The sequence below is a fragment of the Grus americana genome, chromosome 1 (genome assembly GCF_028858705.1).
Source record: "Grus americana isolate bGruAme1 chromosome 1, bGruAme1.mat, whole genome shotgun sequence".
In the NCBI taxonomy this organism is placed as follows: domain Eukaryota; kingdom Metazoa; phylum Chordata; class Aves; order Gruiformes; family Gruidae; genus Grus; species Grus americana.
Window position 1 is genome coordinate 13,556,695 of NC_072852.1, and position 27,869 is coordinate 13,584,563.

At 41.5% G+C, this 27,869-nt stretch overlaps 1 protein-coding gene across 4 annotated transcripts in view; it reads right to left on the reverse strand.

The window, feature by feature from the left end:
- Nucleotides 1-17,459: 17,459 nt before the first annotated feature.
- PHTF2 (putative homeodomain transcription factor 2) overlaps nucleotides 17,460-27,869 on the reverse strand; it is a 71,557-nt gene continuing 61,147 nt past the window's right edge. For all 4 annotated transcript variants that reach the window (XM_054840292.1, XM_054840310.1, XM_054840300.1 and 1 more), the window contains 3 exons: nucleotides 23,847-23,942; nucleotides 19,805-19,930; nucleotides 17,460-19,039 (listed from right to left, as the gene is read on the reverse strand). In XM_054840292.1, coding sequence (XP_054696267.1) covers nucleotides 19,019-19,039; nucleotides 19,805-19,930; nucleotides 23,847-23,942 — 243 coding nt within the window. In that variant the 3' untranslated portion in view covers nucleotides 17,460-19,018. The remainder of the gene's footprint in view (nucleotides 19,040-19,804; nucleotides 19,931-23,846; nucleotides 23,943-27,869) is intronic.

The window sequence follows — 27,869 nt, forward strand, 5'->3', positions numbered from 1 at the left end:
ACTGAGCTCCAGTTCTGATGATCTGGGGCAACCAAGAGGATTGCCACCGGCACTGACAAGGCAGGAGGGTGGCCAGGATCTTCTGAGCATCCACACCTTCCTACCCAGGGAGTCCTGCTGAAACCAAAAGTCCCGGTGTCTGTTATTGTCTGTTATTGTCCCCCTGCACTGCCTGTGCAGCCACTGCCTGCTCCTGCCCCTGAATCCTTTGAAGCAGAACACACATGCAATGCTCAGAAAATAGTACAAAAGTGAATAACTGTGGATGTCACAGGTTTATAAGAATGAATATTTTTTCAGTGCATCTAACTAGCAGGTAATTACTAATGTGTTTGCAAAGGTGTCATGTTGGTAACTTAAAATCTCTCCCTGAAGTTCACATTTGCATTGCAGAACCTATGTCCTCTTCCCAACGAAATGACGTTGCTTTTCACCGTGATGTGCATTCAAGTGTCTAGAGACAGCAGTTCAGGGTTTGGTGTACAGCTGTTAGAGGAAAATACGTGTTTCTAACAGACCGTGCACACGGTTTCCCTCAGAGTGCAATTCCTGCGTGGGTCCCCACAGGTCCATCCTTTCAGGTGCTTTTGCCTAGAACCCATCAACGTGTCTGTCCCTGACACACAGTCCACCATCCCAACTGTAACTGCCTCAGACTTGTTAACCTTTCCTCCTCAATGATTTGATTTGTTTGGTCTGCTTTTTCCCCCCCATAAATTATCCTTATGATTTTTATTTTTTTTCTGTTTTAAAAGAATACCGGATATTCTAAAAACCTAAGCCCAGGTTTCTCAAGGAAATAGGAGCAGGTCCTTACAGAATACAGAGGAAATCAATACCTGGGTACTCCCTTCTTCCTTTGGGGACACAGAAGCAGAATTTTTTTCTACCTCATTGCACATGCGATATGATTGGCGAGGAACAGAAAATGAAGCAGAACTTTAATGCCCAAACAGGGCACGGCAAGGAGGATCTATACATGCACACACACACACGCACACTCCCACTCACAAAAACACATCCCGACAGTCGCACAAACAGCCCTTCTCAGTCAGTTTTGCCAGTGAAGTCTGTGTAGGGATGTTTGAGCCTGAAGCTCTCATACTGGGATCATTTTGGCTTTCTATCATGAAACCTGAATTTTGCATTTGACATTATTTTTCTTAGGTAAACCATGTACTTGTATTTATGTATATCAAATTATTATTCTTTTCTCAAGGAAATAAAAGGTGTCCCATATGAAGACGATGAAGTGGGATTGCTTAGGAAACACGGTCTGTACCGTGCCTGAATCCCAAGATACTCTTTAACGTCCTCAGTTTTCTGAAGGACAGTTAGGGGATGGTTAGCAGACACAGTGATTAAAACTACTATCGCCCCTGCACCATGGAGTGGCATTGGTAGAAAAGTAGGATATTACAGTCATGATACGCTGAGCATCTAAGCTGAACTGTGCTTGTCTATTCTAGAATCAACCCACGCAGGACTGGATGTAAAAGGAGATTGTAGCACTACCAAGCAAAGTCCATAATTACAGTATATTTGCAGCATTCGCAGCTCAGTTTGACACTCCGTTGCTACTGAGTAGGTGACATAAAGGGTACTGCACGAGTTGGGACACACCAGAGGTAATTTTTTATTTCTTACCTAGGTGATATCTTAATCAGTTGTGTTTGTAGCCTAGGGATTTTGAGACTGGGAATTGAAAAGTACTTTTTTTCTTAATCCGTTTTACCAACTACAGAATTTTTATTTGCTTCTAATATTTCCTCCAAGGAAGCAAAACCCCTTTGAATCAAAGTAACGTTAGTTGTCTATTGCTGGATAGCACAAAGAGAGACAGAAATTAAGGACTAACAATATTCTGAAACTAGCATGACCTTAAATTATGGCAGGTTAATAAATCACTTCAAATGTAAATCTCTGTCTGCTCTCACCTTGAGTTCTGAATACCTTTAATCAAGTAGCATAATAGAAATTTTGATGATCAAAGGCTGTAACTGCTGGCGGAGTGAGACTACAAGTTGAAGAGACAGCTGGGACTTAAAGTTTGGGCTGTTCAAGAAAAAAATGCTTTGGAAATTCAGTCTCTCAGGAACCTGTAAAACCTAACAAAGTGATGGAAACGGTTTCAATATTTAACAAAAGATATTGTATATCTTGTAAAGCCTAGCATGGGTGACGCAGGTGGGAACTGAGAGACACCAAGGAGATAGGAAGGGAAGGAAGAGACTTTGGGGTGAGTCACGAGGTCGACGTTCATGATGCGGTGGGGCAGCCTGTGTCCCAGCAGGGCTCTTCTCTAACGCCGATCACCCAGGAGGAGAACGGTTGACACCACCAGAGTTCAGAGATCTGCATCCTGCAACGCAAGCACATACGGTGTAGTGCAAAGATGAGACTCACAAACCTTAGAGAACCGAAGATAAACATGAGGTTTCTGTCCTGCTAAGGAACCTGAGGGCAGCTGCAGCACCAGCATCCTAATGCCGCCGTCCTGCAGCAGCTCTTTGTGGAAGCTGAGGCAAAGGTCCAGCGTCGTTCATCCTGTGCTCTTCTTTAACATGAACACAAAACAGACTTGTATGCATCCGATTTTTTTAAGAACTATCTGTATACCAAAGATCTGAAAATCTAAACAAGCAGAGTTTATAAGCCTTCAATGTGAAAATATGGCAGATGAAAGAAATAAGGGCCAGTTCAAGACAGAGAAGACAATTCAGAGCAGCATTGCCTGCTCCACACACCTCCATCCCCACATGGAAGTTGCATTCGGCTGCTAAATTTGAGGTGTTAATGTTTTTCTGACCATGTCTTTATTCATGCATTTAAACTCTAGGCTCTTCCTGGCGGGGTGCAAGGCAGCATAAGGCTGTCATGGTTTTCTCCCTATTTATCGATATTACTGCTTACAGTCACAAAAACACCTTCATCTCAGAGACATAATCTATGGGTATACCTGTCCCTCCATACTTAGGAAGCTTCAAAAGGGGGGAAAAAAAAATGTATCCTTACAAGAATAGTAAGTTTTATAAAACTCTTAATCATATAAATCAGAGCAAACTCCCTATGAAATAAAAATGAAAGCTTGGCTCCACTGAAATCAAACATAAACCTCTGATTTCAGGGTGGACAGAATTTCATATAACACCTGGAAATCAGTTGTTATGCCCGGTTTATTACAGCGCAGGAGGAAGCACCCCCAGCTGAGTACTGGGCTACTTGAGCACTTCAAGCCTTTTATGAGGAACATAAAAGCCAGAGACCTGGTGCTAAGTCCCCTGCTTCGGCCCTCTCCAAAATGACAAGTAACTCTTATATATCATGGAAGATTTCAGCACATTCTGGAATGTAAATATCTAGATTTGCTCCATCCAAAGCGAAACACCCACTGCAGGGGTGCTGAGTGCTGCAGCACAGCTCTGGCCTGCCACGGTGAAACCTGGACACCTCCAGACAGAGCCACTGAGGTGGCTTGGTCACACATTGCCACGTTATCTCCAAAGCTGAGCTGGCCTGGGAATATGCATAACCACAGTCACACGGCACCTGACTTCAGCTAAGAAGCGTGATGCACAGCAGCCATCTCTGATTATCAGTGTAACAAATGCAAGCTGGATCACCTGCAGTCCAAATAACCCATTCACAGAGAATCAAAAGCTGGCTTGCCAAGCTGCCTTTCCCTGCTGCTTCACATCACAGCACAGGTAACATGAAAGACACTTTGGCCATGTTTTTTTCTTATCATAGAATCATAGAATGGTTTGGGTTGGAAGGGACCTCAAAGATCATCTAGTTCCAACCCCCTGCCATGGGCAGGGACACCCTCCACTAGACCAGGCTGCCCAAAGCTCCATCCAACCTGGCCTTAAACACTTCCAGGGAGGGAGCCTCCACAGCCTCTCTGGGCAACCTGTTCCAGTGCCTCACCACCCTCACAGTAAAGAATTTCTTCCTAAAATCTAATCTAAATCTACCCTCTTTTAGTTTAAATCCATCACCCCTTGTCCTATCACTCCATGCCCTTGTAAACAATCCCTCTCCAGCTTTCCTGTAGGCCCCTTCAGGTACTGGAAGGCTGCTCTAAGGTCTCCCCGGAGCCTTCTTTTCTCCAGGCTGAACAATCCTAACTCTCAGCCTGTCCTCACAGGAGAGGTGCTCCAGCCTTCTGATCAGCTTCGTGACCTCCTCTGGACTCTCTCCAACAGCTCCATGTCTCTCCTGTACTGGGGACCCCAGAGCTGGATGCAGTACTCCAGGTGGGGTCTCACAAGAGCAGAGTAGAGGGTGAGAATCCCCTCCCTCGACCTGCTGGTCACACCTCTTTTGATGCAGCCCAGGACATGGTTGGCTTTCTGGGCTGCGAGCGCACACTGCCGGCTCATGTCGAGCTTCTCGTCCACCAGTACTCCCAAGTCCTCAGGGCTGCTCTCAATCCATTCTCCACCCACCCTGTAGTTGTGCTTGGGATTGTGCTGACCCACGTGCAGGACCTTGCACTTGGCCTTGCTGAACTTCATGCGGTTCGCACAGGCCCACCTCTCCAGCTTGTTAAGGTCCCTCTGGATGACATCCCTTCCCTCCAGCGTGTAGAGCCACCACACAGCTTGGTGTCATCAGCAAACTTGCTGAGGGTGCACTCAATATCTAGCATTTTCTATTTGATATATAAAAGAGAGCATACTAAATGTATACATGTGCATGTGTGTGTGTATTTGTATGCAGTTACACATGTTTGAGCCAATTTCTTACAGCGGTCTGCACCAATGAATTATATTTCTTGCTGATCCTTCAGGTTCCGTCTGTTTTTCAGCAGATGACCTGGGAAGCCAGCTCAAGGGGAAGGACTGCTGCTCTTTAAACACCGCGCTCCCCTCTTCAAGAAATGCAGGTCTCAGGAGGAGGCAGAGCCTGGCTTGCAGGGGATGAGTAATTGCCTTCTGGAAGCGAGCTGCAGCACTCGGCATAGCTATGCCTTCAAAATGTAGTTTTCAGTCCCCATCTGCAGGCAGGATGGAGCAGAGCAGCTCAGCACCCCAGCCGGGGTGGGGGGCACTGGGCTGAGCTGGGGTAGAGCCACGGCACTGCAGTGCAGGATGAAGGACAGCCCTGCTGTGCAAACCATGGCAGTGATCTGCAGATAAGATCTCATCTACCAGTCATCGCTTAATCACCTGCCAGGCCACGCTTTCAGGGTCAGCTCTCCTGACGTGGCTGTAAACGGGCAGTTGTTCTGCAGTTCTCCCAGAGTCAGGCGGCGGATAAGTACAGGTTTGCAATATGCTTACACACCTATTTTGGTAAAATGGCAGAAAGTAATGATTTTAAAATTAAGGAAGAAAAAGCCATCTGCAGACACATACCACATCTGTGCAGGTGGGGCAGAGCAGGCGCAGGGGTGGCAGCGTGTGACACTTTGGGGCAGCACCAGGGACGCAGAGAAGAGCAGCGCAAAGCCCTGCAGAAACTGGGAGACTGCATCGAGTGCTCAGGCTGGCACCTTGCTCCGGTGACCCAAAGCACCCCCCAAACCACAGCAGCTTCCCAAGTCTCACGTCAGACTGGAATTTCATGACAGCTGAAACGAGAAGGCAAACTACAAAACCAGATCAATTCCCAGATTTCCAGCTCAAGGAAAGTGCTATACACACAGAGAATTTGGGGAGAGGGGTGCGGCGCAGTTGAGCCGCGAGCTCCATAGCACCTGTACAGTGGTTCACTGCTCCCTCAAACACAAATAACCACCAAGCTCCTGCCTATACCAAAAATTTTGTCTGCTTGATAAATTGGTGCCTGAACCCTGAGGCGGTAAAATCTTAAAGGCAAATTGTCCTTGCTCCCTACTTTAGAAAGCAGTGATTGAGAGCAAGGTGTTAGCTTCAGCCCAAGGAGAAAGGAAAGTACAACTCAATCAGTACTTTCAGGTAAGAGAATATACCCTTTAGCGGAGGAAGCACGAGGAATCCGGAGGTCTTGATTAAAGCCCACCTTCCAGTAGTCCTCATGTTAGGAGGTTTCACCATTATCTAAGCACTCTCCTTCGCCTGCTGATGGACAGCTTGCTAATACATGCAGTACTATTCACGCTTGTCAAAAGTCATTTAAAATCCCATCAACATCAGCAAAGTGAGAAGGGGAATATCAACCCCTAATTCCAGCTAGTCAAGAACTGCACTTTCACTAGTTTCTAATGAAAAATACTCTGTAATAAGTTTGTTGTCATTTTTGTTGTGATACAGTCCTTTAATTACTACCTTTTTAGAGCCAAAGTAATGATTTTTCTCTATCATATCTGTCTGATAATATATCTTCTAAGAAAAAGGAGATTAATAATTATTTTAAAACATTGGCTTCATGATTTTTTTCATTTCGTTTATATCTGCATAGATAAATATATATATATAAAAAACCCCAACAGTTTCCATCACCCTCTCAGAATGGGATTAATTTACTATAACGAAAATGGATGGGAGCATCAGAAGTGCTCGCTCCAAATATGCTCACAGTGACTAATACCATGAATATGAAAAGCTATCTTAACCAATTCTAAGTTGCAGATGGATCTTGGCAGAAAGGAAGCCAGAGGAAATGAATGTAATTGCTGCAAAATATGTAAAAATGACAGAGAGAGGAAAGTCTAGACAATGTGAGATGATTGCCACGCTCTCCAGCTTGGAATGCAAAGCTTGTCTTCTGATTGTTCTGGGGTTTAATCTGCCGAACACACATCGCTCTTCGAACCCATATGGGCAAGTAATTTGCCATATGTTTTAGTACATGGCACGAGTACCCGGAGATGTACTACCACTAACGCTGCAAATAGAAAAAAGCAAGAAATGCTGCCTGCGTCTCTCTGACACACTAACAGGAGGGTGGAGCGTTCCAAAGTTGTTTCTAAAACACATGCCAGCCCTCTACATTGTATCTTCTCCTCCTCCGTGCTCATAGCCATGTGAGCTCTCCCTGACTCCCAGAGCCCTGGGACCACAGAAAGCGATCTGGGGGTTTGGGGTGATGGCAAGTTGAGTATGAGACAATACCTTGCCCTGGCAGCCAAAAGGGCCACCCAAGTCTTGGGTGCATCTAGCACAGCATCGCTAGGCAGTTGAGGGAGGTGATTGTCCCACTCTACCCTGCACTGGTGTGACCCCACCTGAAGTATTGTGTGCAGTTTTGGGCGCCTCAATACAAGAGGGACATGAAACTACTAGAGTGTGTCCAGGGGAGGGCGACCAGGATGGTGAAAGGCCTTGAGGGCAAGATTTATGAGGAGCGGCTGAGGTCACTTGGTTTGTTCAGCCTGGAGAAGACAAGGCTGAGGGGTGACCTCATCACAGTCTACAACTTCCTCAAGGGGGGCAGCGGGGGGGAGGGTGCTGATCTTTTCTCTCTGGTGACCAGCTGTCGTGGTTTAACCCCAGCCGGCAACTAAGCACCACACAGCCACTCACCCACTGCCCCCACGACAGGATGGGAGAGAGAATCAGAAGGGTAAAAGTGAGAAAACTCATGGGTTGAGATAAAGACAGTTTAATAGGTAAAGCAAAAGCTGCACACACAAGCAGAGCAAGACAAGGAATTCGTTCCCCACTTCCCATGGGCAGGCAGGTGTTCAGCCATCTCCGGGAAAGCAGGGCTCCATCATGTGTAATGGTGACTTGGGAAGACAAATGCCATCACTCCAAACGTCCCCTTCTTCCTTCTTCTTCCCCCAGCTTTATATGCTGAGCATGACGTCATATGGTATGGGATATCCCTTGGGTCAGCTGGGGTCAGCTGTCCCAGCTGTGTCCCCTCCCAACTCCTTGTGCACCCCCAGCCTCCTCGCTGGTGGGGTGGTGTGAGAGGCAGAAAAGGCCTTGGCTCTGTGTCAGCACTGCTCAGCAATAGCTAAAACAGCCCTGTGTTACCAGCACTGTTTCCAGCACAAATCCAAACCACAGCTACTGTGAAGAAAATTAACTCTATCCCCACCAAAAGCAGCACACCAGCAATAGGACACGAGGAAATGGAATGAAGCTCTGTCAGGGGAAGTTCAGTTTGGACATTAGGAAAAGGTTCTTCACTGAGAGGGTGGTCGGTCACTGGAACAGGTCCCCTGGGGAAGTGGTGATGGCACCAAGCCTATCAGAGTTCAGGGAGGATCTGGATGATGCTCTTAGTCATATGGTTCATTTTTAGGTCATCCTGTGAGGAGCAGGGAGTTGAACTCGATCCGACTTGACATATTCTATGGTTTCCTACTGTCCAGGAGTGCACTGCAGCCAGCTCAACCTTGCATGGAGAAAAGACCCAGAGACAGACGTCCTCCTCTCCTCCCACCCCCTGTGAAACACAGGAAGACATGCTGGGCACCAGAACTTGAAGGAAACCACCTGTGCTGCATTCAGCTTGACATCTTTCCTCTCCTACCCCTCTGCCTCCCTACACCACACAGAAGTTAGATGCAGTATGGGCAAAATTGTGCTTTTGTGCAACCTTACTCTCAGTTTCTATCATTATTCTAAACAAACATCAACTTCCCATATACTCGGCCTTGAACTAATGAGGCAATGCCATCTTTCTGTAAGGAAAACATGTTCTCCTCAAGATCCTAGATGGTAATTCCTGGTCTTGTTCTATGTCTGTCTTCTCCCCCTGTGCACACAGCATACGCTGCTCTCCTTGCCCACATCTCAGTGGCCCATTTGTCTGCCCTTCCCAACCACATCATGTTTCCTCTCTCTTTTCTCCCAAGTTCATTCACACATGAACTAGACATCACTCCATCACAAAACCAACATCTCTTGCAAATCTTAAAAGAAACTGTCAGCTGATGATGGCTAAATCAAAGGAGGGTGTGGAATATCAAAGTTTCTAAATACATTGGAAAAAATTCTCATATTATTGAGTGGAGCATCTAAACAGCCTCTACAACCTCGTATATTATGTTTGTCTGATACACCATTTACCTGAACAGTTGTCAAACCTCAGAGCATCCTGGTTTAAATCAGGCTGTGGACACTCACACACAGGGTATCTCTGGTCTTTTGAGTTTGATTATATTGATGCTGGTTAAAACTATTTGCAAAATCATAGCCACCAAAGTTTTGGAACACTAACAGTGTTTGCCTGTAGTCAAACATTCAGTAATTTACTGCTGCTTAAATCTAACTGACATCTTAAGCCAAAAAGGCAGGACTTTCAAGTGAAAATTTTCTGTAAACACTCCAACCTGATTGTAATACTAAGAATTTTCCCTCTGCCATGTCAACTGAAAACAGTAGCATCACAGGTGTGTTACCCAGATAATCCTGCTGCTGATTTAGGACAATCCTAAAGAATAAGAAGAAATGGTGCTCCCAGATGATAATTCTGCAGAGTCTGCACAACCTCGGAACACCCTGCACGCACGGAGCCAGTGGCAGCCCCAGTCAGAGGAGCACACTGTCTGGGCTTACACTCACAGCTATATCCCAAAGGCTCTGGAAATGTCTTCTCAAATAATAATTGCATTTGATAAGGACCATTGCAGGGAATTAGCAGTCCTGCAGTCTTGCTTGTTGATCTCTTGGTCTACTTTGTATTCAGATACAATGAAAGTCTTTGCAGTTTTAGAACATAGATCTGTGTATGCAAGGAAATCTTCTGTGGCTGAAATAGGCAATTTGTACCCAGTGCCCCTTGTCTTCTCCATACATCTTCTTGTGAAGAGAGAGCCTGCATCCTCTTTGTTGCTGCCCTTTAAGTGCTGGAATACTGTGATGAGGTCCTCCTGAGCCTTCTCTTCTCCAGGGAGAAGAGACCTAACTCCTTCAGTCTTTCCTCACAGGGCAGGTTCGGATAGTGGTTTGACCATCTTTCCGGCTCTCCTTTGGATCCCCTCTAGTCTGTCTGCATCTAAGGTCAAGGTCAAGGTCAGTAGAAATCTTTCAATGTTCGGTACCACTATCCAAGCTATCTAATCTACATCATTTTCTTGTACTGCAATGACGGCTATTAGTTTCGTAGAGCCGGGCTGGTATGTTGAGGAGTAGAAGTCACAGCTGTTGTTAGGAGTTGGTTCAAAAGATCAGATCTGGAGAAAAGAGCATGGTGGTTCTCAGCGTATTCCCCACCTGTGAGCTCCAGGTGTTAAATCTGCATTAACAGTAGTAACTTCAACCAGGCATCAACCTTATCTTCAGTGAAACTAGATTTTTTAAAAATTTTTTTCTTACAACCGGGTCTTGGGGGGGTTTTAATGTTATTTTGAAGAATTAAAAATCTATTTTGCCTTTTATTTCAAGAAAGGTTCCTGGCCTAGGTAAGAGAATTTGAAAGAAACAAAATACAAAGGTAGTGACAAAACCTGCTACGCTAGTCCCTGTAGGACATGCTTTGGCTGTGCATTATTAAGCTAACACAAAAAACATTTTGAGGAATACCATTATGCGGCTGCATAGAGAAAAATGTTTCTGATTAGCATGTACTCAATATGCTTGGAAAATTAGTCCTCCTTCAGAGGGTACCAGCAACAAGTGAAACATCTGTTGCTTCCTCCAAGTTATTACAATTATTTTGCAATTATTCTTTTGCATATTTTGAATTTCTGATTTTTTATTTTTATCTAGAAAGCCAGGATTTGTGGTGCAATTGAAATGCACAATGTGCCCATGTGCGTGGGAAAGAAGAATAGGAAATAATGGCGGTCTCTAACTGCGGCATTATGTCACCTCAAGGCCAAAATTGTTGGCCATCTATATTATTTGCATTCACTATATTAATTCCACTCTATACACAATGGGAACTAATCCCATTTCAATAGCTTCAATGGCTCCTATTTATTCCAAGGTTGATGCCAGCGATCGCTATTGTGCGTAGCTACACAATACGCATTCTGCAGCCAAAAAGCCAGCTTCAAGTTTCTACCCCCTTACCGCAGTGCATTGCTTGTGCAGCTCTGTCGGTACCAATGCTCATGGTAGAAACACCACCGAAATAAATCGCGTTAAAAGAAAACCACAGCTGGGTTGAAGTAGCAAACAGCATGGCAACAAAAGTGTGCAGCTGCACTCAGGAGAGGAAGGAAGCGCTTAAGCTTCGCGAGCGGTGAAAACAAGTCGCAGCACGAACTAGCAGGAGCCGCCGCCAGTCAGAGCGCTCACAGCACAGACGTCAAAAGACCAACCAGAGACCTTGTCCCGTGGAAACATGCACATTCAAAAGACTAGGGATAGGTTCGCCTCGTTGTGTTCAGCACTGGTTATCTGCTACCACGAGCTCTTACTTTAAGAGGCGATGAACAAAGGAGAGGTGAGAAATGCGGGTTAAATATTGTGCTTCGCTCTTCCTGCCGTGTTTGCCTGCGCAGTAACAGCACAAGTGCCTGTTACGGAAACAGGGCTCCCGCGTCAGCCTCCGGTTGTCGTCGCAGAGTTATTTCTGCCATCCACGTAGGCCAGATGAATAACTAACTTACCAAATACACTTAGAAGCAGCCTAACTTCATAGCACAGGTTTACAAAAGACGGGAACCAGGACGCCTTGCTGGAGGAAGGGGCAAAATGTCAGTGGTTCCCCCTCTGCAAGCTGGAGATTTTTTGTGCTATTTTTATCTGCCCTGCAAATAGTGAAGGCCTGCTAGGAGTACCTTTGACTCAGCTGCAGAACTACAGCCCGAAGATAATGCAGGAGACATATGGAAAGCCTCGTCTCCGTCACCTCTGCTCCTTTTGAGCACTAGGTACCCCCAATTCCCGCTGCCGGGAGGACGTGCATCGCAGCGGCTGCTCTGCACAGAGGATCTTTGCCAAGCAGGGAGGGCTCTGTGTTTCTGGGTGGGTTTTAGAGCTCTATGGCATCACGTCTTTACATCTGGCAGCAGCGCTGCCACAAGGGACTTTCAACATAACGGGCAAAGACAAAAGCAGCGTTACCCGTGCAACTCCCTGCAAACAACAGGAGCATTTCCCCATGAGAGGGTCAAGTTTAGAACTGATCTTATCCAGCCTTCAAGTTACTCATTTTAATAATAAAGAAACAGCTCTCTTCAGGTACACCTGTGTGTTATTCCGGTGCTGGCTGCGGCTATTTTTGGTGCCGTTGCTATGCCTGCGCTGCGCTGTCTCCAGGCTGCGGAGCAGAAGCTGTACCGGGGTGGGCAGTTCACCAGCTGGAGAACCGCAGCTCACGGGGAGGCTTTCTGAGCACTGGCACAGGATTATGGGATTCGCGATTGGAAATCATTTTTTCTAAGAGCAAACCAATAAAATAAAATAAAAAAAGAACAAAATGTCTCCCGTTCCAGTGACAGCTGAACTAATTACACAGCTGCAAACACTGAAGGCTTCAGCAAGGAACAAAACAGCAAAGTAGGATTAATCTGCCCTAATTTAGGTGGCTAAAAGTTTCACATCTGATTCTAAATTATCCATACTATTTTCCTTTTACACTCAAGAGATAAATACCCCAGAGGATCACTAAAATTAGTGTCAAAGATCAACTGAATGAATCCTCCTCTGAAGGTAAATGTGTGTTTCTAGTGACTGCAAAGGCAGCCCTGGGTCAATTCAGCATCTCACTTCCAGACATCTGGAGCCTGGGTCAATGAGCCCTATGCAAAGCGTACGACCACGGCCATAGGTACGGTGAGCGGGGTGTGCAGAGCTGTTGGAGAGTGACCTTTCTTCAGGGTCAAACCCTTATCCCTAGGTTGGTTTAGTTGTCTTTGATCTCAGTCAGCACTATTGTAGTGACGGTTTCATGAACTATTAAAAATATAAAATATATAAATTTTTAAAATTCATTTTATATTATTTCATAATACTCTGGGAGAGTTATTTTTAACACGTTACTTACTGACTGTCCAACATTTAATCTAAACTAACTCTGTGCATATTTTATCCTTGCATAATTAAGATACTCCATGAGGACGCGTACCAAAGGTAACAGTGGGAAGTTCTCAGATGACGAGCTCTTACTGGCAACCTGACGGTTAACGCAGTCAGCACCAGCCAAATGGCTTTCTTTGCCCATTGCTACTTACTGCTATTGCCACACTGCAAACTTTCCCTGATGAACCCAAGATGGGACTTAGATTCTGGCCCGAGCTTTTACATTAATATATAACAATTAAAATCCACAGTCTTACGTACTTGCTTAGATAAAATTCCATTGCATCTTTGGTACGACAGCATTAAAGCAAGACCTTCTGACAGAAAGCCCTGTGTGCATTACACCTGATATAATATCAGCTGAAGTGCAGAACAGCTGGCAAAGCATCCAGGCTGCTGTGGTGGTAGCAGTGTGCTCCACCACTGGCCCCAAGAGGAGCTCTCTGCAAGGGGCTGGCCTGGGGCTGGAGAAGCAGATCCAACTACTGACACAGCCAGAAGATAGTTGACAGTTTTTCCTTCACATGGAACATCCCCTATACCAAACATCCATTAAGCAATAGTCTGTAGTTTCCCATACCTATTAAAGTCCGTGGGGTACATATTTGTGAGGATCAAAATGACTGAAGAGGACAAACCCCTGGTGGCAATAGCTGACCAGCTTTGAGACTGGTTGCAGGACATGGGGATCTTCTGCATTTAAGAACCAATCTCTCCACATGATTTAGCCTCCCCAAAGTGACTTGGGTAAGCCACAGTAACTACAGCCACAGGTCAACAACAGTCTTCAGCCTGCAAGATGACCATCGTGCATCCACAGCAAGACCAAGTGATGAGGGATCAGACTCACAGCTGCAGCCTCTGTGGTGATTTCTGTAGTTTTCTGTTATCATCAATGAACCGTCCACCGCCAGTTCTGTCTCAATCCTAATCAAGGGAACTAGAAGCACACTGTGGGGAAGATCTTGGAGTCCCTACTGAGAAGGCTTCACAAGAAGGCCTTTCTCAAGGCTGCCTGTATATCTAGAGAACATGAACCACACACCAGATTCAAGGTTAGCAGTGACTGACTGCTTGAGGCAGTAAGGAGGAAATCTCTCTTCACCAAGCCGCAGGCAATGCTGGGCTCACGGTTTATATTTAATGAAGAAGATATCCAACTCTGACAGTAGAATTGTCACCAGAAGTGGGTCAGGGTGCAGTAGATCCAGATATCAGAGGAATCACACTCCCTTCCTTTCCCGAGTTATCCTTATCAAACTGCCCACGGCAGCCTTGAACGTTTCTCCCTTCCAGGAGAACTGTTTGGTTGCTGCCACCAGTGGGGTCTATCTGCTCAATTAGCAAGGCAATGGGCAAAATGAGCAGAGAAAATGAGCAGAGCTGACAGGCATTACCACAAACACCTTTATCAGTCAAGTCATGAATATTGGCAGTACAGATATCTTCCAGATGTCTCGCAGCACTCTCTGACTCCCGGGCTAGACACTCCCCCGGGCCCAGCAGAATTGCCTAAATTGTCCCCTGGCTGAACACAGCTCCTACAGGAACTTCAAGGGCCATCTCCTGGCTCCATCCATCACAGATGACAAGATGATGGTGATTTTCAGGAAAAGAAAGCGTCAGCAAAGCAGTCCAGAAAGGACTGATTATTTTCCCAAGACTGACAAGGTAAAAGGCAGCATTTGAGAGGAAAGCCACAGTACAAGTGATGACTGTTGTAGTTTTGTTTAAAAAACCAAACAAACCAAACAACATGAGCACCTTCTCAAGATTATTTCCTCCGCTACCTTGCAAGTAATGACATTGGAAGAAAGATGACTACTTTCCCCATACAGTTTGTTGGTTGCTATTTATGACTAAAAGGTTTGCTTCCCCATCTCCTGTACCAATACGACATATTTTGTGCAGTCATGCAATAAAACCGAGATTGCTCTATGGACTAAGAAAAAAGAAATCATGCATTCCTTCTCCTCCAAAGTCCTCTCTTACGTTGCAGCAAATTCACTACTGAGAAACTGGTAACTAAACTCTACCTAAGGAGGCAGCAGTGGGTATACCGCAGCACCAGCAGCCTTTTCCCTCCAACAGACACGTTTGGGTTTGAAGTATCCAGTAAAGACAGCAGCAACCACCCACTATCACCATCTGTAGAAACCAAGTCTCTCTGCTGTACACTGCTGGATGCCACAGATGGATCTTCGAAATTTGAACGAGTAATATTCTTAAGCATTACCTGGAATGAAATGTGCTCGCAATCCAGAGAAGCTTTTGGAAGTTACTAAATATGATATCTACCAAAGAGTCTTAAAGGTCCCATGCACAGAAGATAACATGAAGGACTAGTCAAACTATTAAAGTATCTTTCTGCATTTCAGCTGTACTTTAACTTATGCTGTTCTATTCTGGCATGTGCCAGGCTGAGGTAACATTGTAACTTTGCAAGAAATTTCTTCTTACAATACATGTCATCTACACACTGGATGGCTCACTGGAGCCTACCAGAAACAGTAGGTTTACAAATAGGCTTGCAATCATATATGAAGCAAGCAGCACAGAGATAAAAGCTCTTAAAACTCACTTCTGTGGTTTCCTGAAAGGTCTTGCACCCCTTCAGATTCCAAATGTGGCACTCAGGAGATACATGTAAATTTAGCTCTATGCTATGAGCTGTAGAAACAGAACTGTCTGTTTAGGAGGTACCAGGCTTTCCCCGTCATAAGAACCGGTGTAAGACAGAGGACATGTTCAGCATATGCTGAATTTGTGCCTCAACACCAACAGCTGCTTAGATTCCATGTTGGATTTTCTATTGGATGGGATGGTTTTAAGAAGGTCAGGATTGATAAAAATGGGACACGATCTGAAGCCAGTAAGGAACAAGGCAATGGTCATCTTCAGCTCCGTAACTATTTTGGAAGGTACTTGGACACAGGTGAGGTCTGGACTAAGGAAACTTGCACTATGCATAACATTTCCTGGCAAGATCTGAGAATTCTGGCACACTAAGGTGCCACCTAAAGACTGATGTTAAAAAGAATGGCTCTCAGAAGACGTTAATTTCTCAATGCGTGTAGTGTCTTTCATGACCATCAAAAGGCATTTTAAATTGTAAAGAGCCTACGTTTGGAGTAAGTTTAGACAGTGAGCAAAGGAACACAAGTGTGGAGCATAGCCTACTGCCCAGTGGTCATGGGGATACCACCAGCAGAACATGTCTGAAGTCCACAGATTAAGCTTTGGAAAAGGCAAAATTCAGCTAATAAAAATGGGTGTTTGAGAGGTGTTAATAGAACACTTTTCTGTTAAAAAAATATCTCACTAGTCAGCAAACAAATAGATAAAATACATGTTATTACACATTAATTCTGTCCAAATATTCCATAACATGTTATTGAAACATATAACTTTGATTTCAACAAGTACTTCAGTTTGCTTGTATTTTGATTTTTGCGTGGAAGTATATCTTGTGACATAACGGAACAGTCAAAATGGTGGTTGAAATTAATCCCTTAAATCCTGGTGAAATGGGACTGAATTCTCTTTCAATATTTTTCTAATAGAAACAGTTATTTGGAAGTTGCAAATACAGTAGTCTTAATAAAATTTAACTACTTTGCAGAACTGTCTGAAAGTTTGTGTTCTTGCAATGAAGTCAAATTTTGACAACCATCATTTGCATTCCATGTGCAGGATTTCTTTCCCAAATATGCTTTAAGTAGAATATATGGATTTAAATCAAAACAGGCAGACTCAGAAATATGCTGGGTATTACTAAAAGATATAGCTCACCGCAATTTTTTTTCTTTTTTACCATCAACCATAGAAAGCTTTATTCCAAGCCTGATCACACTTTCAGTTACAAAACATGTGGCAAAAAATAACAGTTAACATGCAAGATCTGCCATATTTCTACTTGCCTCTATTCTCATACTGGATTTTCCATATTGAGGGATGGAGAATAAACCTCTCCCACTTTTAACATAATGAATATACCTAATGGTAGCAAATAAAGGGTTTTATTATTTTTAATTTCATTTCACAAATCTTTTACTCTCTCCAAGCCACCATTTGTTAGTGCAACAACCCAGCTCAGTGCTAGTTGCTGAGGTATACATGGTTCAACTAATTTCACCTTCAACCGAAACCGCATTGTTTTCTCTCCCTCCGTTTGTTTTTTTTTAAAGGTAATGAAAGTTGTATAGTCACCATTTTACATTTCTAAAAATATTTCCATTCTAGAGTAAAGAACGGTTTTGTAATAGCGACAGGCTGTAAAAAGCAATAGCCTTATCTTTTATCACCCATAGAACTCCTGCTGTACTTTTTTTTCTTAAAATATATTTTGTGCAAAATTAAGTTCTGTGTAGGTCTGTACCATAATTTGGAAAAAACTGTGTATAAAATGCACTTAATTTTTAAAAACAATCCCAACATCAAACAACAGAGAAAGAAGAAACAGATCATATACAGCTGAAGTTTTCACATGAGAAACTAAATATAGTATGTTCTTAAAGCTCCAGTAATACATTCTTTCAAAAACCAGAATGCACTTTGGTCATTATTAAACATTAGTACAGAGGCAAATAAAATACAAAATGCTTGTTTGTGTTGCTTTATATATAAAAATACTTTTATACCACATAAGTTTAAGATACATTACTTCAAATCTTTCAAGATTCTGAAGTTTAGCAAACATAGTGCAATGTCCAGACTCTCGTCACCTAATTACTTGTCATTTTTCAATACGAAGCCACTACTTTAGAAACACAAAATGTACGAATACTTGCACCCGGTGATATTAATCCTCCCAATATAATTTGTAGATGGAAATGGTGTTCCAAGTAACTTAATTCTACAGAGGTGGACATCTGTTTCCATCACACTGAAGAACCAGGGTCCAATGTCACTGGTCCACGTGGGAGCGGGGATACACGGCAGAGGGAGAGGTGGGAAAGCCAAGGCTGGGAAAGCGCTAGGGAATGACCTCTGCTGGGGAGGAACAGGAGGAAAGGAGCTTCTCTGAAGACAGAAATCTGCAGAACGTCAGGCTTCAGGAGCTCTGCTGCTCACCGGACAAACTTGTTTTCTGTGTTTAACTGCTCTTAAACTTCAATGTGGTATGAATGGCATATACTATAGTGTACAAGAGGAGAGCATCTCTCTATCTTATGCTCATTCATAGCACTCCTTTCGCCAGTAAATCTTTCGCTTGCTTAAATATTCCATTTCAACATATAATATATACTGCTCCGTAGTTCACCATAATATATTCCAATTGATATACATTTATATGTATATATATATAAGTTTCTCATTAAAAGTAACAATAAAAAGTGCACATATTGAGCATGCACAGTCAGAGCTGCGCAGAACAGCCCAGTATTTCAAATAAATACACTATTTAATTTTATCAAAATATCATACAGCATGGTAACCATTTACAATTATTGCTCTAATAAAAGTGTTATCAAAGAGCACTTGTTGACTTGTTATATAATACCTTATTAATATCCCAGGATATTTAAACTGCAGCCTACATGAGTTTAGATCCTGGAATTGCTCAAAATATTAAAAATTCCCACTTGCTTCTAACACTAGTATAAAATATTTCTGCTACCTGTCATACTGTATTGTCAGTACTTTATTTTTTGTAGGCGTCTCACTTTTCTGTTGCAACCAAACATCTACTGATGTTATGTTGTCCTCCTAAATGATTGGTGCAAATGAAATATTCTCAGCTATTTTACCACACTATCAAAAATCAAATGACTTCCATATAGCGTTACTGTAACTAAAAAAGTTCAGCATCGACTTCAGCTTTAACAACAGATATAGTAATTTAGTGTAATCAATTTCCAGGATTTCAAGTTCTCAGACACACAGCTTTTGACCCTTCCCAAATCTGACCCTTTCCAAAACTAAACAAATAAGTTTGAAAATAAAATATAAATGTCAACTAAAATGAACATAAAACAGTGAGAAGATGAAATAAATACAAAGATTGCACAAGACAGTCAGATGTAAACACTTCAATTTTCCAAACAACATCCTTGAAGAGGTTGTAGCATCTGAAATACAGATTCAGTGGCTGCTTTGAGGCAGTTTTGTCAATCAGTGAGCTTTTCTGTAACACTGTGTTATCTCATCTTCTTTATATATTGTCAAGATTTGATCTTCCAGAGCTGGAAAAGTTAGAGCAGTAAATCAACATTATTTCCCATCTCAGTTTTCCATTTTCCAAAACTGCAATACCACCACATTTTTTTCTTATTGCATTTGCTGCATATTCTATGGTACACAAAATCAATTTTACATTCCTTTACTTCTAATAGGAAGAAAATAGATGAAAGCAAACTCAATGACCAGTTAATGGCTTTGTGCTACAAGCTTGTGGAAACTAAGGTGCCTAATAACCTCAATCTTGAAATGGTTTCCAGAGTTTGAGTAGGACCTAACAAGACAGTCTTTCAGCCATGATGAAATGACACTGTGTAAGAGTGGTCATGGTAATACTGTATCTCCTGTAATAATTTACTGCAGTGTAAGACAAGAATCGCTTGCATCTTTCTGCATCCCTTAAAGAGTCACAAAGTCAACAGTGAGGAATTCATGAGAGAAATCAGATCTGGGGTACGAAGAACAGTTAAATAAGTTCCTGTACTCATGTGTATGCATGTCTCTGTATTTATGTCTATGAATTCTTAGTTATTATGTGTCCTAAATGAAGTTAGAGAACCATAAAAGTACAGAAAATATTAAAGGGGCTCCTTTGAAAAATACATCACTATTCTTCTGATATAGCTTAAATTTCATAACCATTTTCAAACAATAAATCTTCTAGTGAATGCAGTTAAGAATTCATTAGGCTACAATGTATGATCCATCTATCGTAACATTCTGAACACCATGGTGAAAAAAAAAAAAAAGGATGCTTATCAAGTAGTTACCTTTAGATTAAATCCCAGCAAGTCACTGATGACACCAGAAACAGCTGACAGGATCACAACTTGGGTGATATTATAAAGTAGTGGATTCATTGTAAGCCCATATAATCTAAAGGGACTGTCCAGTTCCTAGTAATGCAAAACAATGACATCATTAAAAAGCATAAATTACACAAAGGAGGTTTTGTTCACATATGAATTGAGTGATATTTAGATAGTTTAGGAAGTCTTCAAGTCACAACGGAGTAAAACATTTTCCTATTCGTCCACATACAAAAAACAACGCAAGAAAATACCCATCATGTTAACTGACTATTGACTGATGGTGTCTAAATAACCCTTCAAAAAACTGGAGGCTACCCATCTAGAGCATCTACCAGTTGGCTCATGGAGTCAGGAAAATAGAAAGCCAGTTTTCCTGGCACCAAGGTGCCATCATTTTAGAATTCCTTATGATTTTCCAGAAATCACCTTCAGTATCAAAAGAGCTAACAGACAGTGGAACCACAAAAAACAAGAAAAGAAAGATTTTCCACAGTGACAGAAGGCTACCTTGCTACTATGAAAAATTAACAAAAATGTCTTTCCTAATGCAATTCCCTTCCTTTTCCATTAATTTTGGGAACCATTACTGATGATCATAGCCAGAAAAGGAAGATAAAGAAAAAAAATACTAATAACCATTTAACTGCCAATATTTTACTTTTTTTTTCATTGGAAGGATCAGAAAACTAGCCAAAATTAGTCTGCAACAAAACTTGAACAAAGAGGCTATTTCACCAGTTTTCAATTCTTGGTGCGTAAAGTCCAAACTTTTCTGGCCTAGAAATATGTCAAATAAAGGAAGAAAAAAAGAATTTTAAAATACAAGGATGGATTATATAAATAGTTGTATTATAAAAACTATCACTGCTTTGGTCAATTACATTTTCTAGCTTTAAATCCATCTTCATCCCTCTCCCACATTACATCCTGGGCCTTGAACAAGGCCTTATAAACGCCCGTTTTAATAAAGAAGAATTTCAAAGCTCTGATTCTTCTTTCACAAGAAATGAAATAAAAATGAACAACTTTTTCACTTAGATGTAATGTGGTATAAAACTCTGCTGCAAATACAAAAGATATAAAAGACATGATTCTGAGAAGAACCACAGAGTAATTCTTTAAGGAAAAAGTTTTTTGATTTTGGGTTCAGATTACTAATTTTGGGAGTAACAAAATAGTAAGAATATTCAACGTAATTTAGTCTTCAATAAAAGCTTAAGGATCAAAAATATCCAAAATCAAATAATAAAAAAAAAACCACAAAAAACCCCACAAAAAAACCCAACTCTATTTAGCTACTGGACACGAAATATGTAATTGTGTTGATCACTAACTACCAAGAATTCATTTAAAGCTCATCCTAGGCAGCCTGGAAATCCCATCTCACTTTTGGGCACATTCTCACAGTAGCTAAGTGATGGCCTGGGTCTGGGATTTGTGCTGCAAAAGCCAAGTTCCCTGTTGGGAAGACCATGTCAGTCCATACATTTCTGGAAAGAGTAAAACATGAACTTTTTTTTCTTTTTTAAACTGAGAAAAGCATGACAAACACTGAAGTGAATCAGATCAAGTGTTGATCAGTATCCTGCCACCAACAGCAGCTACTTCTCACCCTACCTACGTGCTCACAGTACACAAACATTTCAACTCATGAGATACCATGAATCTATTGTACTTTGTCCAGCCTACTTGTCCAGTCTCTCCTTGAATCCAGATAACCTTCCTGCATCCACAGTGTCCTTTGACCCACAGCTGCACAAGTCTGCTACCTGATGCACAGAGAATACTTCCTTTCATCCGTTCCAAAAACAGGTCCTGAAAGCTTTGCAGTCCCTTATTCTTGTACCAAGAAATACAGACAATACCTGACTTAGCCAAGCTCTCTGTATCGCTGAACCGTAACTCTCAAGCTGCTGATTTGTCAGCTTTGAGTCCTTGCTGACTCTGTCAGCCCTATCATGGAAAGTGCTGCGTACTTTTTTAGAGATGTGGGGACTGCATATGCTGTTAAAGGTGTGCTGGTGGGGAGAATTACTGAGCTGACTAGAACAAATACTCCATCATCTTAGCTACTAGCTGGCTGGATTAAACAGAGCTTGAGCTTCACCTGAAGAACTGCGCTCCTTGGCACACAGGGATCAAAGGGGTAAGTGACCAGAATTCAAGGTGTGGTAGAATGAGGCAGCAAGGTCTTAAAGCACCGCTATATCAAAAAAAAAACCAAACCAACCAAACAAAAAAAACCCAAACCACCAACCACCACACCAAACAAACCCAAATCCCCAGTTGTTTCCCTCAATAGGCATGAATTTTCCCGACTGCAGAGGAAAGGTGTAGAGGCATTGAAAGACATGGTTCAGGTTTACTGTATGATAATCCAGCCATTCCCTCTACTGCTGGGGATCTCTGCACACAGAATCAGTATCAGTTGGGTTCAAGCATGGTGGGAGGGGTGTGTGGAATTGAAGGAAATTTATCGTTTATCGGGGGGGGGCAGGAAATACTTTTACATTTGCCAGCCATTCCTGGAGAACTGTTCTACATGACCACTCTATCTTGGACTAAATAAAGAAGTTGATTCCTTGAAGTAGAAACCAAAATACTGTTGTTACCTTACTTACGAACCCAAGAATAACAAATCAGCAGCATCTCTAAGAACTTTACCATAACAGCAGAAGGTACAACAAGATCCAAATAGTGAAAACTGAAGCTAGACATATTTAATTTAAAAATAGTTTACACAACTGCAGAAGTGATTAAGCACTGAAACACCATGCCAAGAGGCAGAGAGGTAAGTCACAAATTTGTTTTTTGTAGTGTCAGGATTGGCTTCCTCTTTGAAAGCCCACTTTATGCAATTCTAAGTTATATATTGTTAATTTTAGTGTAAAAGCACATAAGGAATATTAGATGGAATTTATTTTATGTGCTCATAAAAGCCAAACCTAAAATAAAAAAAATGTTCAAGTGTTGAATTTATCACTCTTATTTGGCATTCAGGTAACCCTTGAGTAAGTTTTGGATTAGAGAAACGTTTAGTCTGAAGGAGAATGAGACATTTCTGGAGCAAGAATTAAGCTCCCAGACAAGTGAAAGAACAAAACAGCTTGCTTCCCAAATTATGACAGATCCATGAATTTGAAAGAACAGAAGAACTCAGAGGCAATTCAGGATCAAACATGTCTTCCTGAGAATCTCAGCCACTGGTTTGTTTATAAGAACAACAATAACAACAAGTTTAAAAAAGCCCTAAGCATGTCCATGCCCTAGCTCCAGATGAGTGAAAGTAATATGATTTTTCTTCTGCAGAATTCTAGAAATGGGAAGTAATAAAAAAATTCATGTTCTCTCACATGAAGAAATATCTTCTACCCACCAAATATAGTTAGTTGGCAAACAGGATAATATTGCATAAGCAAAACACTTTTCTACTAATCAGCAAAATTCCATGCAAAAGCAAACTGCCAAATAGTTCAAGGGCACAGCTGACTTAAATATTTTAAATTACATTAAATTAAATCCATATCTTTAATTCACTTATAACTCATAACTTATTCACTATGTAACAATTTCCCTCTGTCTTTCAAAAGGATTCTTCTATGACAGTAAGTAAAGAAGACATCAAGTATAATCCAGTTTTAATTTGAAACACTAACCACTGACAGTTTTTAAGAGGAATTACTTTTGTGGAAGAATACAAATCGTCCAGTAGCTTATTACTACAAACAGATATAGAGACTCCAAACAGACAAAACTGCATCATTTATTTCCCATCCATCCCAAAGTATCTTCTCTCATGCTGCTCATATACTCTTAATGAATAAAACTTATTGCATATAATAATAATTTGTAATCCATAATGACAGCAACATAACAGACTGTTGTGTATGAACAAGTAGCATCGCTGTGACAGTTACAGAGCAGATTTAAACCAAAGCATTAAGTAATCTATTCTGCTTCTTAGTTATATATAATAAGGTAATACTAATTTAATTCTTACCTTCAATAACTTAGTAGCAAGTTTTAAAACATTGTTCACTAGTGTCAGCTCCTCCTTCTTATTAGGCTTTTTCTCCATTTTCAAGTACAAGTTTATCTGATTTAAATAAAATACGAGTATTACCACTTATTCAGAATTTAAAGGAATTCATTTGGAAATACTTAATAAAATGAAGTGATTACTCAGCAGCCATATGATAGAATAGCAATGACATTTCTGCAAGCAAACACTTTTTTTTTTGCTTCCTTTTTAATATTTGAGAAACAATACTGGCTCAGTACCATAGGAAAATACAATGGTTTATAATCAACCAAAATACATTCAACACTATTATAGCAACAACTTTAAAGTTTAGTATAATCTACAAATTAGGCAAGAAGAAACACCACATATGTAAGGTTTGCATTATTTCTTTTTCCTCATTCAATAATTGCCTGAGGTTTGTCAATTCATTTCCAAAAGGTTTTATACTAGTATACAGACCTTAAATTTCCCCAAGTTCCCAAAAGTTATGGAATAGACTGAAATGCTAAAACATAATTCTGCTAAAGTGTAATTTCTTTTAAAAGATTTTAGTATAATTGAGTACTTTCTGAGCAGCTTGAGTGCAGAAAAATCAATCCTTCCAGTGCCTTGAAATATCTGAAAATTTATTTAACACTCTACTGCTGTAGAAGAACAGTATATCCTCAGTACAAGAAAGTACTTGTGAGCACAAGAAAGACATGGAGCTGTTGGAGAGAGTCCAGAGGAGGCCACGAAGATGACCAGAGGGCTGGAGTTCCTCTCCTATGACAACAGGCTGAGGGAGTTGGGGTTGTTCAGCCTGGAGAAGAGCAGGCTCTGGGGAGACCTTAGAGCAGCCTTCCAGTACCTGAAGGGGCCTACAAGAAAGCTGGAGAGGGACTGTTTACAAGGGCATGGAGTGATAGGACAAGAGGTAATGGCTTTAAGCTGAAGGAGGGTAGATTTAGGTTAGCTATTAGGAAGACATTCTTCCCTGTGAGGGTGGTGAGGTACTGGAACAGGTTGCCCAGAGAAGCTGTGGAGGCCCCCTCCCTGGAAGTGTTTAGGGCCAGGTTGGATGGGGCTTTGGGCAACCTGGTCTAGTGGAGGGTGTCCCTGCCCATGGCAGGGGGGGTTGGAACTAGATGATCTTTGAGGTCCCTTCCCGCCCAAACCATTCTATGATTTTATGATCCTGTCAAGCCTTCTGTGATCCAGACTTTTTTAGGTCATTGTTTCTGAGAAAGTTTAGTTAAGAATACAAATTAGCTCTCTTTTGGCCTTCTGGCAATTCTGAACATCAGCTTTCATTCTCAAAGGGCCTATCTTTGATATCTTAGACCAGCCAAAAGTTAGGGTTTTTATTGCATAACAGAAGTAAATCAAAGGAAAAATATCTTGATAAGCCATGAACTTTTTATGTTCTTTCTTCTGAACTTTTTAGGATGACGACCTTCAACAAAATAAAAAAATGAACAATTTAGCAATATGCTGAAATAGTCCTTCAGATAACAGAGACTCTTACCAAGCTACAGAAGTGAAGCTGCAGAAAGAAAGTGATGCTATATGATGCTATGATACATTTAACCACCTTCTTGTAAGGTGGTTATTGAAATAATGACCACAGACATCTAAACAAAGTAACTGAATGTTATCAGATCTCCCTAAAAATGTCACTGTAAGTTTCAGTACTGGTTTTGGCTGGGATAGACTTAATGTTGTTCTTAGCAGCTGGTATAGTGCTGTGTTTCAGATTTAGGATAAGAATAATGTTGATAACACACTGATGTTTTCAGTTGTTGCCAAACAGTCAAGGACTTTTCAGCTTCTCATGCTGCCCTGCCAACAAGAAGGCTGGGGGCACCCAAGAAGCTGGGACGGGACACGGCCAGTACAACTGACCCAAACTAGCCAAAAGGATATTCCATACCATATGATGTCATACTCCATATATAAACTGCAGCGTAGGCCAGGGCAGCTTGGGAACTATCTGAGCATTGGCTTCAGCTGGTGAGCAATTGTGCTGGTTATCACTTGTTTTGTATATTCTTTTATCATTATTATACTCTTCTGTCCTATTAAACTGTTTTTATCTCACCCCATGAGTTTTACCTTTTTCTTTTCGATTCTCTCCCCTGTACCACTGTGGCGGGGTGAGGGGGGCGGGAGCACGTGAATGGCTCTGTGGTTGTTTTTAGCTGCTGGCTGGGTTAAACCATGACAGTTTCTTATACAAGTTAAAAATAAAAATTTATGCCTAATATATTCCAAGCCATATTGAGCTCCCAAACTATCAATTTCATCTTAAAGTAAATTATTCTTTTAGTGGCAAAGAGATTCCAGTCCTTAAATATAAAATTACTGATTTCAACAATTAAAGAGTTTGTAAAAAGGAATAAACTAAGAATAAAAATGGTAGGTAATACACCCCAGGAAGGTTCAAATCTATTTTAACAGTTGCTAAGATTTTATTAATTTATGAAAAAAAAAATCAACATTGAGTAGCAAATTTTGAATCAGGAGGGGTGTCTGAATGTGTATATGCACAACCACCTACCATATCTATTCTGAGACTTGAAATTAGCAAGATGACAACTTTGATCAGACCATACATTGTATTTTACTCAACAAGGAACCACTGAGGCACTTAATTTACAAGACCAATTAAAAATACTTTCAGAAGGACTTGAAAAAAAATTACAGGCAAACAGGATACAGTCAAAAAAATCCCTTGATGTAAAAGGATGGATCTTTTAGTTTCCCATCATGACTCCTAATCATGAAATTCATAGGTTGAATATAAAGCACACAGAAGTGGCTTAAACTTTGCTGACAGAAAGTAGAATTTCCAATTTCATCTTATCCATGAAGCATTTAAATTGAATCTGGGGGTTGAAGCTTGTTTGTCCTTTCTTTTTTTTTTAGTGGTGTTTTTTTGTTTCTTTTAAAGCTTCATTCTCTTCTCAGTAAGCCTAATAACGCTAGTGTGTGATTTTCAAGGACACCAGTTCAAATGTGCTTTTTTTAGATCAACTGAGCGTCAGTCAATTGTTTGGGCTTGGCCTTTCATAAAAGGCCAAAATGTCAGACTTTCATGAGGTCTCTCTCAAGAACACTGTAAACAGGCTGTGGTATCCAGCTAATATGTGAAACCAGTCCAAAATGAGCTCTATCCAGGGGGACATGTAACTTCTTCATTTTCTGAGAAACAATTGTGAATTGTATTTTGGTTTTCATTTCATAAAGCTCTCAGGCCTTTTTGAGGGAAATGACTTATAACAAGACAAGCTGGATTCAATACAAAGCTAGGTGTCTGATGACATAGCACTCTGGGGACATAGAGTGTTTCTTTCAATGTCCACACTGGCTTAAAGTGTTCAAATGTTGACTCTCATGAAGAGCATAGTATAAAAACCTATGAAAGCAAAACAAAGGCTTGACATTCTCTCTCTCTGGCCTTGGTCCATGCATTTTTTTTCCAATCCTCATACCCAACATTTCCCTCCCTTTTCATTCCAGAAACAGAGGACAAACTTCACTGGGACATTAGGCTATTCATACTCTGAGGATCAATAGAATAAATGCAAAGCTCTCCAAGCTCAGGAACTCTGCGAGTTTTCCCACTGGTGCAAAACACAGCATTCAGGACAAGGTCAATAGGCAGTCTGTCTTCTCACTGTCTAGCTTCAGCATCTTTAGTAAAGACAGCATTAATTCTCTTTGAGCAAAATACGTATGCAGTCATTTATACCACCTGTCATAAGCATCACATGCTGACTTCGGGAGTCTCAGTTTGGAAGATTTTATTCTCCAACTTGAACACATTTCCTGCAGTAAACCTGTGAAGATTTCTTGAACTGCCTATTGACCTTATCCTGAATGCTGTCTTTTGCACCAGTGTGAAACCTCTCTGGGCAGAAGAAAGATTGCTTCTTACCTAACACTAACTGAACATGCTCAGCTCAGAAAACTATCAGCAGTGCCAGGCAGAGCAGAGAGGGAAGTTTGCAGTACAAA